The sequence below is a fragment of the Hemitrygon akajei genome, chromosome 5, assembly GCF_048418815.1.
Source record: "Hemitrygon akajei chromosome 5, sHemAka1.3, whole genome shotgun sequence".
Taxonomy (NCBI): Eukaryota; Metazoa; Chordata; class Chondrichthyes; order Myliobatiformes; family Dasyatidae; genus Hemitrygon; species Hemitrygon akajei.
This window is the reverse complement of record NC_133128.1, coordinates 76,319,812-76,336,802: the sequence shown is the minus strand read 5'-3', so window position 1 is coordinate 76,336,802 and position 16,991 is coordinate 76,319,812. Positions and strand designations below refer to the sequence as shown.

The window sequence follows — 16,991 nt, the reverse complement described above, 5'->3', positions numbered from 1 at the left end:
ATCCATTCCAGTCTCCATTGTTTAGGCATAATCTACTGGTTTTAGAGCGAACTATTGCATCCTCCATTTGTATGAAAAACTCAGTCATACTGTGATCACTCTTTCCAAGAGGGTCACTAACTACAAGATCACTAATTTTACTTGTCTCATTGCACAGGACCAGATCTAAGATAGCACATTCCCTTGTAGGTTTAGGAACATGCTGTTCAGGAAAGCCATCACAGATGCACTTGGTGAGGTCCTCCTCGAGACTGCCTCGATCAACTTGAATCACCCAATCTATGTGCAAGCTGAAGTTCCCATCATGACTGATGTTCATTCTTACGTGCCTCTGATATTTCTCTGTTTATTGCCTGTGCTGCCACTGTAATGTTATTGTTCAGTGGCCAATAGACAACTCCCACCAGTGATTTTTCTTCCCCTTTACTATTCCTAATCACTACCCAGATGGATTCAACATTCTGTTCTTTAGAACTTACTCACTATTGCCCTGATCTCATCTTTAATTAAGAGTGCTATTCCACCTGCCTATCCTTCTGTATTACCTGCTATCCTTGGATATTTAATTTCCAATCCTGTCTACCCTGCAACCACATCTGCCTTGTACTGATTTGTGCCTCAAGTTCACTGATCTTGTTTAAAAAACTACCAGCATTAAAATAAAGTGTCCTTACACTCATTGTGCTTTTAAAATCTTATCTTTTACTTCTTTGCATTTGACTTTCCTTCACTCCGCTCTTTTTTTTTATCTTTTGCTTTTTCTTTACCTTTCTCCATACTTTACTTCTCCAAATTGTTGAACCCATTCCCCTACTATTTAGTTTAAATCTCTATCCACAGCCCTAGTTATGCGATTTGCTAGGATCCAGGTCCATCACGATTCAGGTGGAGCCTGTCCCATTGGTACAGCTCCCTCCTTCCCCAATACTAGTGCCTATTTCCCATGAGGAGCAGATAGGAAGACAGATTCTGAAAAGGTGCAATAATAACAGGGTTGTTGTGGTGGGAGATTTTAATTCCCCAAATATCAATTGGTATCTCCCTAGAGCAAGGGGTTTAGATGGGGTGGAATTTGTTAGCTGTGTTCAGGAAGGTTTCTTATCACAATATGTAAACAAGCCTACAAGAGGAGAGGCTGTACTTGATCTGGTATTGGGAAATGAACCTGGTCAGGTGTCAGATCTCTCAGTAGGAGAGCATTTTGGAGATAGTGATCACAATTTTATCTCCTTTACAATAGCATTGGAGAGGGATAGGAACACACATTAGGAAAGCATTTAATTCGAGTAAGGGGAAATATGAGGCCAACAGGCAGGAACTTGGAAGCATAAATTGGAAACAGAAGTACTCAGGGAAACATACAGAAAAAACGTAACAAATGTTCAGGGGATATTGTTTGGAGTTCTGCATAGATACGCTCCACTGAGACAGGGAAAGGATGGTAGGGTACAGGAACAGTGGTGTACAAAGGCAGTTGTAAATCTAGTCAAGAAGAAAAGAGGTAATAAAAAACTAGGTAATGATAGATATCTCAAAGATTATAAGGGTAGCAGGAAGGAGCTTAAGCATGAAATTCGGAGAGCCAGACGAAGCCATGAGAAGGCCCCGGCGAGCAGGATTAAGAAAAACCCCAGGGCACTCTACAAGTATGTGAAGAGCAAGAGGATAAGGCGTGAGAGATTAGGACCAATCTAATGTGACAGTGGAAAAGTGTGTATGGAACCAGAGGAGATAGCAGATGTACTTAATGAGTACTTTGCTTTAGTATTCACTACAGAAAAGGATCTTGGTGATTGTAGGGACGACTTACAGTGGACTCAAAAGCTTGAGCATGTAGATATTAAGGAAGAGGATGCGCTAGAGCTTTTGGAAAGCATCAAGTTGGATAAGTCACTGGGACCAGAAGAGATGTACCTTAGGCTACTGCGGGAGGCAAGGGAGGAGATTGCTGAGCCTCTGGCGATGATCTTAGCATCATCAATGGAGACGGGAGAGGTTCTGGAGGACTGGAATATTGCGGATGTTGTTCCCTTATTCAAGAAACGGGTGTAGAGATAGCACAGGAAAACAGTGAGTCTTACTGCAGTGGTTGGTAAGTTGATGGAGAAGATCAGGAGAGGCAGGATTTAGGAACATTTGGAAAGGCATAATATAATTAGGAATAGTCAGTATGGTTTTGTCAAAGGCAGGTCGCGCCTTATGAGCCTGATTGAAATTTTTGAGGATCTGACTAAACACATTGATAAAGGTAGTGCAGTAGATGTAGCGTATATGGATTTTAGCAAGGCATTTTATAAGATACCCCATGCAAGGCTTACTGAGAAAGTAAGGCATGGGATTCAAGGGGACATTGCCTTGGGATCCAGAACTGGCTTGCCCACAGAAGGCAAAGAGTGGTTGTAGACGGGTCATATCATGCATGAAGGTCGGTGACCAGTGGTATGAGTCAAGGATCTGTTTTGGGACCCCTACTCTTCGTGACTTTTATAAATGACCTGGATGAGGAAGTGGAGGGATGGATTAGTAAATTTGCTGATGACACAAAGGTTGGGGGTGCTGTGGATAGTGTGGTGGGCTGTCAGAGGTTACAGTGGGACATTGATAGGATGCAAAACTGGGCTGAGAAGTGGCAGACGGACTTCAAATCTGATTAAGTGTGAGGTGGTTCATTTTGGTAGGTCAAATATGATGGCAGAATATAGTATTAATGGTAAGACTCTTGGCAGTGTGAAGGATCAGAGGGATCTTGGGGTCCGAGTCCATAGGACATTCAAAGCTTAACCTTAACCTATTAATTATGTACTCTCAAGCTCTTTGTACTCAATGTTTCATTTATGTTTGTTTAAAATCAATAAAAAGATATAAAACAAAAAAGGCATAAGGTGCACTGACCTTCATCAATCGTGGCACTGAGTTTAAGAGCCGAGAGGTAATGTTGCAGTATATAGGACCCTGGTCAGACCCCGCTTGGAGTACTGTGCTCAGTTCTGCTTGCCTCACTACAAGAAGGATGTGGAAACCATAGAAAGGGCGCAGAGGAGAATTACAAGGATGTTGCCTGGATTGGGGAGCATGCTTTATGAGAATAGGTTGAGTGATCTCAGTCTTTTCTCCTTGAAGCGGCGGAAGATGAGAGGTGACCTGATAGAGGTGTATAAGATGATGAGAGGCACTGATTGTGTGGATAGACAGAGGCTTTTTCCCAGGGCTGAAATGGCTAGCATGAGAGGGCACAGTTTTAAGGTGCTTGGAAGTAGGTACAGAGGAGATATCAAGGGCAATTTTTAAAAAAATATATATATATATATAAAAAGAGTGGTGAGAGCGTGGAATGCGCTGCTGGCGACGGTGGAGCCGGAAACAATAGGGTCTTTTAAGAGACTCGTGGACAGGTACATGGAGCTTAGAAAAATCGAGGGCTTTGGGTAACCCTAGGTAATTTCTAAGGTAAGGACATGTTCAGCACAGCTTTGCGGGCTGAAGGGCCTGTATTGTGCCGTAGGCTTTCTATGTTTCTATGAATTCAAATCCACTTCTCCCACACCAATCCTTGAGACACGCATTTAACTCTCTAATCTTCTTGACCCTGTGCCAATTTGCACGTGGCTCAGATAGTAATCCAGAGATAACCACCTTTTTGGTTCTGCTTTTTAAATTAGCCCTGAGCTGTTCAAATTCCCTTAGCAGAACCTCTTTCCTCATTCTACCCATGTCATGGTATCCTCATGTACCACGACAACCGGATCTTTCCAGTCTCACTGCAAATTCCTCTGCCGGTCAGATAAGATGTACTGAACCTGGGTACCAGGCAGGCAACACAGCCTTTGGGACACTCTATCCTAGTGACAGAGAACTCTGTCTATTCCCCTGACTATGCTATCCCCAATTACCTCTATATTTCTCTTCTCTTCCCCCCTCTTGAATGGCTCCCTGAACTATGGTGCCACAATTAGATTGCTTATCCTTCCTACAGCCCCCAATGTCATCCACATGGAGCAGGAATCTCAGACCTGTTGGACAAGTTCAAGGGCTGAGGCTCCTCCAGCACTGTCTCTTGAATCCCACTACCCGCCTCTCTCACAGTCACACTCTCTTGCTCCCAACTTGGCAAAAAGTGTTTGGATCCGCTCCAATTTGCCTACTGGACCACCAGGTCACAGCAGATACCAAGTCATTGACTCTTCACTCAACCTTGGAACATCCGGACAGCAAAGATGCATATATCAGGATGCTTTTTATCGATGACAGCTCAGCATTCAATACCATCATCCCTCCAATAATAATCGATGAGCTTCAAGACCTTGGCCTCGATATCTCCTTGTATAATTGGATTCTTGACTTCCTCACTTTGGATTGGCAACATCTCTGATCTCCATCAGCAGAAGTGCATCACAAGCCCCCTGCTCTACTCGTTTTACACTTATGTGGCTAAACACAGCTCCAATGCCATAATCAAGTTTGTTGGCAACATCATTGTTGTAGGCTGAATCAAAGGTGGCGATGAATCAGTATTCATTGAGACTGAAAGTCTGGCTGAGTGGTGCCTCAACAACCTCTTACTCAATGTCAGAAAGACCAAGGAGCTGATTATTGACTTCAGGAGAAGGAAACCAGAGATCCACAAGCCAGTCCTCAACGGAGGATCAAAGATGGAAGGGGTTAGCAACTTTAAATTCCTCAGTGTTATTACTCTGGAGGACGTGTCTGTCCTGGGCCCAGTACGCAACTGTAACTACGAAGTAAAGGAATGCCTTCTGCTTCCTTAGGAATTTGTGAAGATTTGGCAAGATATCTAAAACTTAGACATGCTTCTATAGATGTGTAGTGGCCAGTATATCGACTAGCAGCATCACAGCCTGGTACAGAAATACCAAAGCCCTTGAACGGAAAATCCTACTAAAAGTAGGATTCTGAGTGGAGCTATGATGACACCAAATGGCTGCTTCTCTGTGGAAACAACTTAAATTCCTCTCTTTAATGTCTTTTCTCTCACCCTTTCCAAGGCGGCTAGGGGGTCTGTTGAAGTCTGTGATCTGCAACAGCACTCAAACTGCAGCTTTTCACTGTGGATAAGTTTCTGCTCCTGGAGCTCACTGACCAACCGCTTTTCAACATTCTCCAGCAGCAGCCTAGAATACGGGCATCTCCCCTGTGCAGTCCTGTGAACAACCGATTCTAGGCAGGTACTGCTGACTGAGGCGTCGCAGAAGGAACAGCAGCATTTTGTGGCAGTGGATGCTGCGGAAAGGTGGTCTCTTTAGTCGAGCGATCGCTCTTTCTCTCTCTGTCTCTCTCTCGATGGTGAGGAGGGTTTTCTGCCAATTCTCTGACAGCAACGAGGGGGAGAGACAAAGACAGGGACACACAGTCACATGCAGACACCTTCCTCCTGCAGCAGTGAGCAAGAGGCTGGTAGACTGTACTGAATACTTGGCCACCCTCCACACGCGCCTTGACTATTTCAATCTTCCTCAGTGCTTCAGTCAGCAAAATCGGTGAGAAATGGAGTCGATCATAGGCCCACAAACCGTTTCCAGGCTTCCTGCATGCTTTGCTCACAGCTTCATGGAACCCTCTCAGAAACCGCAAAGCCCCAGTTAGATAGCTCAACTGTCCCAAACATACACCAGCAGAACGTAGATCACAGGCTACACCAGCAGAACGTAGATCACATGCTCCACCAGTAGCAGAGCCACATTTGAAATAAAAGGAAGACACAAAAGAAGTGAAAGGAGTAGCTTTAAAAGCCGTCTTGAGGGTGTCAGCTTTGGTAGTGTTACTCGCTGGCATAATCTTCTCCTTGATACTCCCTATTCTGCTGAAATCACCAAACCATCCCCTTTTCTGTGCTGTTCAGATGCTGCCTATAATTATAAACTCCAACATTTTCTTTGCCATTTTCTTGTCTAAAGTTTTAAAGGGGCCTTAAAACAAAAAACAATTCAGAATATAGATATTCAATTACCATTAAACCAGTGACAGCCAAATTCCAACCAGAAATACAATTAATCAAGTATCTGACAGTTCTGATCTAATCACTATAAATAATTGCCTTGATTGCATGCTATTTAGTTTGATATTGAGTATATGACAAGAGATGTGTGAATGTAACCAATGTACCTTATATGCAGCAATGATCCTCTAAACGTAGTTTGTGGCTTCTTAACTGATTTAGACTTCATATCTGATCGGTCAATTTCAAAGGTGACCTGCATGTAAAAAAAAATCATTAACTAAAGAGAAAAACGATATTCAATTTAGATCTATTTCCATATAAAAAAACAATAGACATGCAGACTTCTGGATGAATTTAGAAGTATAATGTATCTGAGTGAAAAAATTCCACAATGCAGCTATTGCCATCAGCAACATCTGTACACGCTGAATATTTTGAAATCACACATTACAAGCTTATGTATTCAGATTATATAACTGGAAAGAAAGCCATCCTGGAGGTACTGGATTTGTAATGCATTTAATATTTGAAATGAGATAAAAAGACACTCATACATCCCAAACATATTAGTTCTGTATCATATAACAGATCACGAGCACAAGAGGAGGGAGGTATTGCCCAGCTGATCTGAGTTGAACAACAAATTACACTGGATTTTTACTGGCTTTGTTGCATCTTAACTCTATGGCATAAAATAGATAATAATAATCAATGAAAAGGGTGTATTGTGCACTGGTCCTTACTGTGATTTTTTCACCTCCATATATAATTTTCTAAAGTTTCTAAATTTCATAAAAAGGGGTGATAAGATAATGTTGTGTAATTTCTGGTAGTTCTCCTAGATCATATATACCAAGAGGACCTTGATGTTTGTGAGGACACCGTAAAACAGGCTTGCATGCTAGAACATGTCAACATTAAGAAAGAGGACACACTGGAACTTTTGGAAAACATTAGGATAGACAAGTCCCTGAGACTGGATGGGGTATACCCCAGGTTACTACAGGAAGTGAGGGAAGAGATTGTTCGCTTTTGTGATAATCTTTGCATCCTCATTTACAACAGGAACAGTACCAGATGATTGGAGGGTGACAAATGTTATTCCTTTATTCAAGAAAGTGTATAGGGAAAACCCTGGGAATTGTAGACCAGGGTGTGATACTTCTGTGATGGGCAAATTATTGAAGAAGATTCTAAGAGACAGGATGTACAAGTATTTGGAGAAGCATCGTCTGATTAGGGATAGTCTGCATGACATTGTGAGGGACTGTTCATGTCTCAAGACCCTGATTGACTTCAAGGAAGTGACAAAACAAATTGATGAAGGCAGAGCAGTGGACGTAATATATATGGATTTCAGTAAGGCTTTTAATAAGGTTTGCCATATTAAAGTCATTCAGAAAGTTAGGAGGCATTGGATCCAGGGAAATTGTCTATGTGGATTCAGAACTGGCTTGCCCATAGAAGGCAGAAGGTGGTTGTAAATGGAGGTCAGTGATCAGCAGTGTTCTGCAGGGATCTGACCTGGGAACTCTGCTCTTTTGTGATTTTTATAAATAACTTAGATGAGAAAGTAGAAGGCTGGATTAGTAAGCTTACAAATGACCCAAAGGTTGGTGGAGTTGTGGATAGTGCAGAAGGCTTTTCTTAGGTTACAATGGGACACTGGCAAGAAGCAAAGCTGTGCTGAGAAACAGAAGATGGTGTTCAACCCAGAAAAGTGTGAAGTGATTCACTTTGGAAGGCCAAACTTGAAGGCAGAATACGTGGCTAATGGGTTCTTAATAGTGTGAAGGAACAAAAGGATCTTGGAGGTCCATGTCCATAAATTACTTTGAGGTTGCCACACAAGTTGATAGGATGGTTAATAAGGTAAACAATGTGTTGGCCTTCATTAGATGGGGAAATGAGTTCAGGTGGCATGAGACAATGTTGCAGCTCTGTAAAATTCCAGTTAGACCACACTTCATTTCTGGTCACCTCAATACAGGATGTAGAAGCTGTAGAGGGTGCAGAAATTTACCAGGATGCTGCCCAGATCAGAGTGCAAATCTTACGAGGATTGGTGAATGAGCTAGCTTTTCTCTCTGGAGAAAAGGAGAATGAGAGGCGACTTAGTAGATAAGAGACAGATCAAGTGGGCAGTCAGAGCCCGGGGCAGAAATAGATAAAATGTGGGGTCATAAATTTAAGGTGATTGGAAGAAAGTATAAAGAGGATGTCAGAGTTAAGTTCTTTACACAGAGTGGTAGGTGCATGGAATATGCTGCCGGGGGGGGGGGGGGGGGTGGCTGCAGCAGACACATTAGGGACATTTAAGAAACTCTTGGATAGGCATATGGATGATAGAAAAATAGAGGGCTACGTAGGAGGGAGAGAATAGATCGACCTTAAAGTAGGTTTATAAGCTCGGCCCAACACGGTGGGCCGTAAGGTCTGCACTGGATGCAGTGTTCTCTGTTCTAAATGACATGGCCCAGGAAGATTAATAAAATCAAAAAAGATGTGACAAAAGACTCAGAAAAAGTATACATGACAACCTGTAAATGTATCTAGTTGGAATGGGGTGGGGAAAGAAGAGAGAACATCTGGGGCAGGTGGGGTCTTTGATTATGTTGGCCACTTTACCAAAATAATGAGAAGTGTAGATAGAGTTCATGGAGGGAAGGCTGGTTTCCATGATGTGCTGAGCACAAATCACTGCAGGATTTTTTGAAGTCTCATGGACAGTTGTTACCAAACCACGCTGTGATGCCCCCATAGGATGCTTTCTATGGTGTATCCATAAAAATGGGCAAAGGTTAAAAGGGACATGCCAAATTTCTTAAGCCTTCTGAGAAACTAGAGTTACTGGTACACTTTTTTGGCCACGGTGTCTATGTGGTTGGACCAGGAAAGGCTAGCGATGATCTTCACTCCTTGGAACTTGAAGCTCTGTAATCCTTACTTCAGCACCATTACTATTAACAGCAGCAGGTGCAGTGCTTTTTTTTATTATCAATGACCAGTTATTTTGTTTTGATGGCATTGAAGGGAAGTTTATTGTCATGACAGCATGCAACTAGGCTTCTTATCTCTTTCAGATACTCCAACTAGTTGTTAGCTGACATTTGACCCACTTTGGCTGTGTTATCTACAAACTTGTACATGAAATCAAAGCAGAACCTGGTAGGGGGCTGAGGATACATCCATGTAAGAGGCAGTACTAAGGATAATTATTCAAAAGTTCAGAGTTCAAAGTATATTTATTATCAACGTATACTAGAGGTTGACAACTGATTTTCCACAAACGGATTGTTCAGCACCTCTTTTAATATGGATGAAATTACGAGACATACCGTAGATTCCGGATTATAAGCCGCTACTTTTTTCCCACGCTTTGAACAGCTTTGAACACTGCGGCCTTTACTACAGTGCGGCTAATACATGTTTTTTTTTCATGCCGCCAAAAACATTTTGCCTCGTAACAGTAGACCAATAAAATTGATGAGTAGTTCACAGAGGTCCAATGAAATTGTACGATAAATCAAGCGCACTTTCACAATTAAATTATTGTAAATCAGTCATTTGTACTCACCCTCATCAACATGGAAAACACTCGAAGAAAAGCATTGTGCTGCCTTTATGGCATTTATTTAGTTTATAATATTTTCGCTTAGTAATTCATTTGTTAGTATTTTCTAGTTAAAGTTAGAAGTGTTTTAAGTATATTTGTTTTCTGTACTACATCTCGGGATGCTATGACGTCACATCCGGTTTCGCCGCGTCTTGTGGGGAAAATACCGGTTTGCGACAAACGGAAAGGAGGGGGCGAGCGCATTAGACCCGCGCGAGAACGCTGCTTTTAAGTTAAAGGCGATCAATAACTTTTCCTGGTAGGCTGCAGTATATATTTTTTTTACCAGTCGTTAGGAGATATTGGAATGTTGTTCGTGCACTGTTCAGTAAAAAAGTATACGCAACGTAATTTGTGTGTTACCGATACGTATGTATATTTAAAAGTAGCCGTGTTACAGGCACGGTTCGAAAAAAAGCATTTGCAATATGTATTTGTTTATGTTACCATACGGATTTAATTAAAAGTTAAAAAATCCTCACGTGTAATATCTTTCTGTGTAAATATCTCATATTACAACGTGGGACACCTGCGGCTTAAAATCCGGTGCGGCTTGTACAAGTACAAAATTGATTTTCTTTCTAAAATTAGAGCCTGTGGCTTTTAATCAGGTGCGCTCTGTAGTCCAGAATCTACGGTAGTTTACTAGGCGGCCACCAGATGGCACTGTGTGTAGAGCATGCAGTGCCATCTGTGGCGAGACTGTTGACAAAAGCGCACTATTTTTATTATTTACTTTGCACTTGTTGGTGGTAGTACCAATATTTTGAGCTTATTTTACAGAAATTTAACCCTAGCTATGGCTTCAAAGATAAGCACAAGTACCAGTAGTGGTGTCAAACATAAACACCTGTCCACATCAATCCAAGGTCAAAATGTTGAAAAAAACTGGACCAAGGTGTTTCTGTGTGTAAGCTGTGTAACTTGTGCGGTATTGATTCGTCGACTGTGTATGATATAAAGCACCAAAGGAAAAAAATTGCAATGCTATGTAAACAATGATTTGCTAAAGCAAATGAGCATTATAAAAACTATGAAAGTTGGTAAAAGCATGAAGTGTGATCGAGTGATGATTGAATGATTTCGCCAGCGTTGGAGTGATGGTGTTGACTTGTAGGGCAGTATGATAATGAACTGTTCCATAAAGAACTTAAATTAGACTATGTGTGCAACTACAGTGAAGGATGGCTTCAAAGGTTTAAGAAATGCCATGGAGTTTCCTGGCATAAAGTGTGTGGAGAAAAATGGTCTGCAAACCACAAAGAAGCTAACAAGTACGTGAATGAATTTAAGAAGCCTACAGCTGATGAAAACCTCAGTCCTACGCAGATGAAACTGCATTACACTGGTGCTGCACACCTAGGAAAACATTAGCAATAGAAGACGAAGAAGATCCCACAGGATTCAAACAATATAAGGACAGAGTTACCATTTTGGGGTGCTCCAACACAGCAGGTACTCACGGATGTAAACCACTGGTGACTGGTAAAAGTAAATTCCCTAGGGCCTTGAAAGGCGTTAAAATTTTTGTGCCAGAAGCCAGAGTTCATTGCCCATCTGGAGGGCTACTCGAAGATTGCAAAAACTCATTTCTGATAACTGTTCAGCTCACCCCAAATCTGAACTCCTGCATAAGAATAACGATTTTACAGTGTATTTACTACCAAACTGTACACTACTTATCCAAATCCAAGCCCAAGGAACATTGCACTCTCTAAAAGCCAAGTATCACTCACTTTTCATTGAACGTCTGTTAGATGAGGTGAATGCTGGCAATTCTGTAGGTATTTATTAAAGAATTTAACATGAAGGATGTTCTTTGGTTCACTGCTTGAGGGTGGGAGAAGGTAGAACCATCAACACTAAACAATGGCTGGCATAAGTTGCGGCCTGCCTTGATGTTTCATAATGTGCCTGAAGAAAAGTTTGATGATTTTACAGGATTTTGTTCCTGATTTGCTTACATATGCAAAAAAAAGTGTCACACAACTAGCTTTCAAAGATATAGTAAGTAGTATTAATGAAGAAAATCTACACGAGTAGATGATTGCCGATGATGAAACAGGGTTTGTGGATCACCTTACAGATTCAGAAATTATAGTGTTTTGAAAGCTGACATTCACTGCAAGTGATGAATGTAGTGATGATGATGGAACAGAAAATACAAAGATTTATTATGGACAAATTAATTGAGTTGTTGGATGATTTAGTCAAAGGATTAGAGAAACGTATCTTTATGATGAAGCACGTTAAGTAATTTTTATTTGATGCAAGAAAAATTACACAGGGAGAGATCAAAACGCATGAAGCAACTTCGCCTAGATGTCTAAAAAGATAACCGAGAAGCAACATTCCTTGTAAACACAGTAATTTACATTTAATTTTTGTTTAATTAATAATCCTTTTTGAGATTCTACAGTCCATTTTTGCATTATTGCATGACCTCTTTTAATCTGGCAAGGCTCAGGAACTGAGGATGCTGAAAAATTGGTGGTCAACCTGTATTTACATGCTTGTGATTCATCTTGCAGGCAGCCACAAAACAAAGCAACACTATGGAGCCCATTAAAAAGAACTCCACACAACAAAGACTGTCAAACACCCAAAATTTTAAAAAAGAGCAAATTGTGCAAACAACAAAAAAGTAAACAAATAGCACACATAACATGAACTGCAGAGTCTCCGAAAGTAAGTCCACAGCCACGGAGCCAGTTCAGCACTGAATTAAGTGAAGGCAGATGGCTGCAGAATCAGCTCAGCGCTGAGGCAAGTAACCCTCGCAGAGCAGTGGGCTGTCCACCGCTTTGTCCTTCACCCTCGCAATTGATGCCTCGATCTTTTACATCGGCCTCAGCACTTAAACTGGCCAAACACTGGCACCCTTTTTGCTCTCAGGCTCGGCCCCAAGTCCGTTCCAGCAACAGCCACCACAGCTATACCTGCACTCTCAAGAGCGCAGTTCACCGAATCCTTCAAGATACTGCAAAAAACGCCAGGTCGTACAGGTGTTGCTGGCGATCCTTATTGATAGTGGCCTGTTGTTCACAATGTCAAGGACCCAAATGCCAAGGGATGAGTCAAGTCCCAGGCTGAGGATCTTGGAGATGAGTTTGCTTGGAATTATAGTATTGAAGGCAGAGTTGTATTAAGTAAATTATAGTCTAAGATAGATATCTTTACTGACCAACTGCTGTAGAGAAGAGTTTAGGACTAAAAGATCCACTGTGGATCTGTTTTGATGGTAATAACAATTGCAGTGGGTCTAGACTCTTCAGGAGGTTGTAGCTGATGTTTGCCATGACCAGCGTCATGCTGATGGTAGATGTCAGAGCCACTGGCCAGGAGTCGTTTAGGCACATTACATTTTTTTAAGATATCAGGATGGTGGTCCTCAAAGCAGGTGGGCATCCGAGATTGAAATAAGGAAAGGTTAAAAAAATGCATACAAGAACTCCAACCAGCTCACCTTCTGGTCTATTTCTATGTAATAAAATAAACATCTCTCAACCATCAGGCTCTTGAACAAAAGGGGGTAACTACACTCAATCTATTTCTGGTGTTCCCACAACCAATGGTCTCACTTTAATAACTCTATCTTGTTATTTCATGCTCTCATTATTATTTATTGCTATTTATTTATATGTGTACTTGCACAGTTTATTGTTCGTTGATCCTGTTTATAGTTACTTTTCTATAGATTTGCTACATATACCTGCTGGAAAAAGAAACTCAGGGTAGTATGTTGTGACATGTATTAACTCTGATAACAAACTTTAGAAACATAGAAAACCTACAGCACAATACAGGCCCTTTGACCCACAAAGCTGTGCCGAAAATGTCCTTTATTACCTAGGGTTGCCCATAGACCTCTATTTTTCTGAACTCTATATGTGTGTTCAGGAGTCTCTTAAAAGACCCTATCGTATCTGTCTCCACCACCGTCGCCGGCAGCCTATTCCACGCACTCACCACTCTGTGTAAAAAACTTACCCGACATCTTCTCTGTACCTACTCCCCAGCACCTTAAAACTATGCCCTCTCGTGTTAGCCATTTCAGCCCTGTTCACTCAACCACTGAACCACTTACTTTGAACTTCGAAATTCCTTTCTACTTCAATGGTCTTAAACATCTGTCTCTCTACAAGTCCTCTACTTTAAAATATTCTTTCAAAGATTCTAAATTCATTAACATAGTTAACTTATATATTTTTGGAACTTACCATGACTACTTCAACATTCTAGAAATGAATACTGTAAAAATTTCAGGACCAGTAACTCCTTCCAGTACTGGAGAACCCAAAACAGAGTCCAAGAGCTTTCATCAGATCATTTTATCAATAATTCTAGCACTGCCAAGATTGCTATCACATTATTCTTAATTTTTTTAAACCTGCGCACAAAGCTTCAATAAGATAAATCTCTCCTTCGGGCAAGATGGCAATGCTCTCAAACATAGTGACTTCTACAGGGCCAACCAAAAGTATTATTGTCTTCTTTTTAAAAACTTATTTTGTGTGATCGCAAGACCCTGCTGGATATTAAGAACTCAATGTACTACCCCATCAGCGAGTTCCTCGTTGGCGGAGAAACTGATAAGGCTAGACTTAGTGCAGACCGTGATGTTGCCTGTGACAGAAGCATCAGTGCGCGATGGAGGTGTGCAGTCTAACAGCGAGTAATCGTCTAAGTTGTTTAGTTGCCTGTTGGACATTGGTGGAGTCCAATGCAGCAAGACTAGTTCTTTGGTTTATTGGTGAACAGCCAGGCAAATGGCGAGGGAGTTTTGTGGCCTCAGTCATAGCGAGGACTAAGTCTCAAGCTGCAGTATCGCTTGTTTACAGCCACCCAGGGAGAGGCATCACAGTTGGATGCTCCACCAGAGCGCTGGAGTCAGTGTTGCCTCTCAGTATTCGCTCAGCAGAAGATTAACTGTATTGTGTTCAACTGCAGACTGCTGCAACATGCATGGACTCAGGGACGTGGACTATATTTTTTGTTACGTGACTGTTTTATGTGCTTACTATCTTATATGTACCTTGTGCTGTGTACAACTTTTGGTATTGTGTTTTGCATCTTGGCCCCAGAGTAACAGTTTCGATTGGCTGTATTCTTGGGTATTCATGTATGATTGAATAACAATTAAACGTGAACTTCACCTCGGATAAATAAAACTCACTTTCTTCCTTTGGAGATCTGGAGATCCATTAAGAACATATTTGGTGCTCTCCTACTCAAATTCAAGTTGGGTGACTTCATACCTAAAAAATTTGTAGCCCAAAATCAAGTCATTACCAGCTTGGATTTAAAGGAATCAGAGAGGTGTGTCCAATGATAAATCTACCATTTCTTGTAACGTCATTTGCTGTCAAAGTAAGTTTACTAGCCTCTACCTTGACTTTTTCTTCTATGTTTCTTAAAGTACTAGAGACTTATTGCACATTTTACAAAATGTGAAATGGAATAATACTCATTTACAAGTCAGGCACCTTGCTACTGTTTGTTGCAGTCTTGCTTAAATGTGTCTTTAATAGCACTACAATCCTCTTAGGCATTGCATTCATAAGAATATTTGGTTTTATTTTGAGTCACCAAAAAGTTCTTCAGATTGTTCATTTCATCTCAGTATTTTTTGTTTCCTTTTGTTGTTTTGGTAGCTTGCTCAATTTGCTTATTTGTCCTCACATGTCCTGATGAAGGGTCTCAGCCCAAGGCATCAACTGTTTATTCATTTCCATAGACGCTACACGACCTACTGGGTTCCTCCAGCGTTTTGTGTAGCTTTGGATTTCCAGCATCTGCAGACTTTCTTATGTTCATGTTTAATTATTTTTATCTGCCTCAGACTTTTTCATGGTTACTACTGCTTAACCACACCTTATCTTTTAAAAAAAAGGGCATTAGACTTCAATCTTTTTTGAATTTCCAAAGCCCTTGAGTATAACTAAAGACATTAAAATATCAAACACGAGGAAATCTGCAGATGCTGGAAATTCAAACAACACACACAAAATGCTGGTGGAACACAGCAGGCCAGGCAGCATCTATAGGGAGAAGCACTGTCGACGTTTCAGGCCGAGACCCTTCGTCAGGACTAACTGACAGGAAAGATACTAAGAGATCTGAAAGTAGGAGGGGGAGGGGGAAATGCGAAATGATAGGAGAAGACCGGAGGGGGTGGGATGAAGCTAAGAGCTGGAAAGGTGATTGGCAAAAGTGATACAGAGCTGGAGAAGGGAAATGATCATGGGACTGGAGGCCTAGGGAGAAAGAAAGGGGGAGGGGAGAACCAGAGGGAGATGGAGAACAGGCAGCATGATGGGCAGAGAGAGAGAGAAAAAAACAAACAACTAAATATGTCAGGGATGGGGTAAGAAGGGGAGGAGGGGCATTAACGGAAGTTAGAGAAGTCAATGTTCATGCCATCAGGTTGCAGGCTACCCAGCCGGTATATAAGGTGTTGTTCCTCCAACCTGAGTGTGGCTTCATCTTGACAATAGAGGAGGCCATGGATAGACATATCAGAATGGGAATGGGACGTGGAATTAATATGTGTGGCCACTGGGAGATCCTACTTTCTCTGGCGGACAGAGCGTAGGTGTTCAGCGAAACGGTCTCCCAGTCTGCGTCGGGTCTCACCAATATATAAAAGGCCACACCGGGAGCACTGGATGCAGTATACCACACCAGCCGACTCACAGGTGAAGTGTCACCACCTGAATGGTGGTGAGGGAGGAAGTGTAAGGGCAGGTGTAGCACTTGTTCCATTTACAAGGATAAGTGCCAGGAGGGAGATCGGTGGGAAGGAATGGGGGGGACGAGTGGACAAGGGAGTCGCGTAGGGAGTGATCCCTGCGGAAAGCAGAAGGGGGGGGGGGGGAGAGGGAAAGATGTGCTTGGTGGTGGGATCCCGTTGGAGGTGGCGGAAGATACGGAGAATTACACATTGGACCTGGAGGCTGGTGGGGTGGTAGGTGAGGACAAGGGGAACCGAATGGGGTGGCAGGCGGATGGGGTGAGGGCAGATGTGTGGGAAATGGGAGAGATGCGTTTGAGAGCAGAGTTGATGGTGGAAGAAGGGAAGCCCCTTTGTTTAAAAAAGGAAGACATCACCTTCGTCCTGGAATGAAAAGCCTCATCCTGAGAGCAGATGCGGCGGAGACGGAGGAATTGTGAGAAGGGGACAGCATGTTTGCAAGAGACAGTGGGAAGAGGAATAGTCTAGGTTGCTGTGAGAGTCTGTAGGCTTATAGTAGATATCAGTAGATAAGCCATCTCCAGAGATGGAGACAGAAAGATCAAGAAAGGGGAGGGAGGTGTCAGAAATGGACCAGGTAAATTTGAGGGCAGGGTGAAATTTGGAAGCAAAGTTAATGAAGTTAACAAGCTCAGCATGCGTGCAGGAGGCAGCACCAATGCAGT

General features: G+C 42.1%; 1 protein-coding gene across 5 annotated transcripts in view; it reads right to left on the bottom strand.

Annotated features, from left to right (window-relative positions):
* Positions 1–16,991, bottom strand: part of mospd2 (motile sperm domain containing 2) — a 95,908-nt gene that overhangs the window by 28,679 nt on the left and 50,238 nt on the right. For all 5 annotated transcript variants that reach the window (XM_073045825.1, XM_073045826.1, XM_073045824.1 and 2 more), the window contains one exon: positions 6,121–6,209. In XM_073045825.1, coding sequence (XP_072901926.1) covers positions 6,121–6,209 — 89 coding nt within the window. The remainder of the gene's footprint in view (positions 1–6,120; positions 6,210–16,991) is intronic.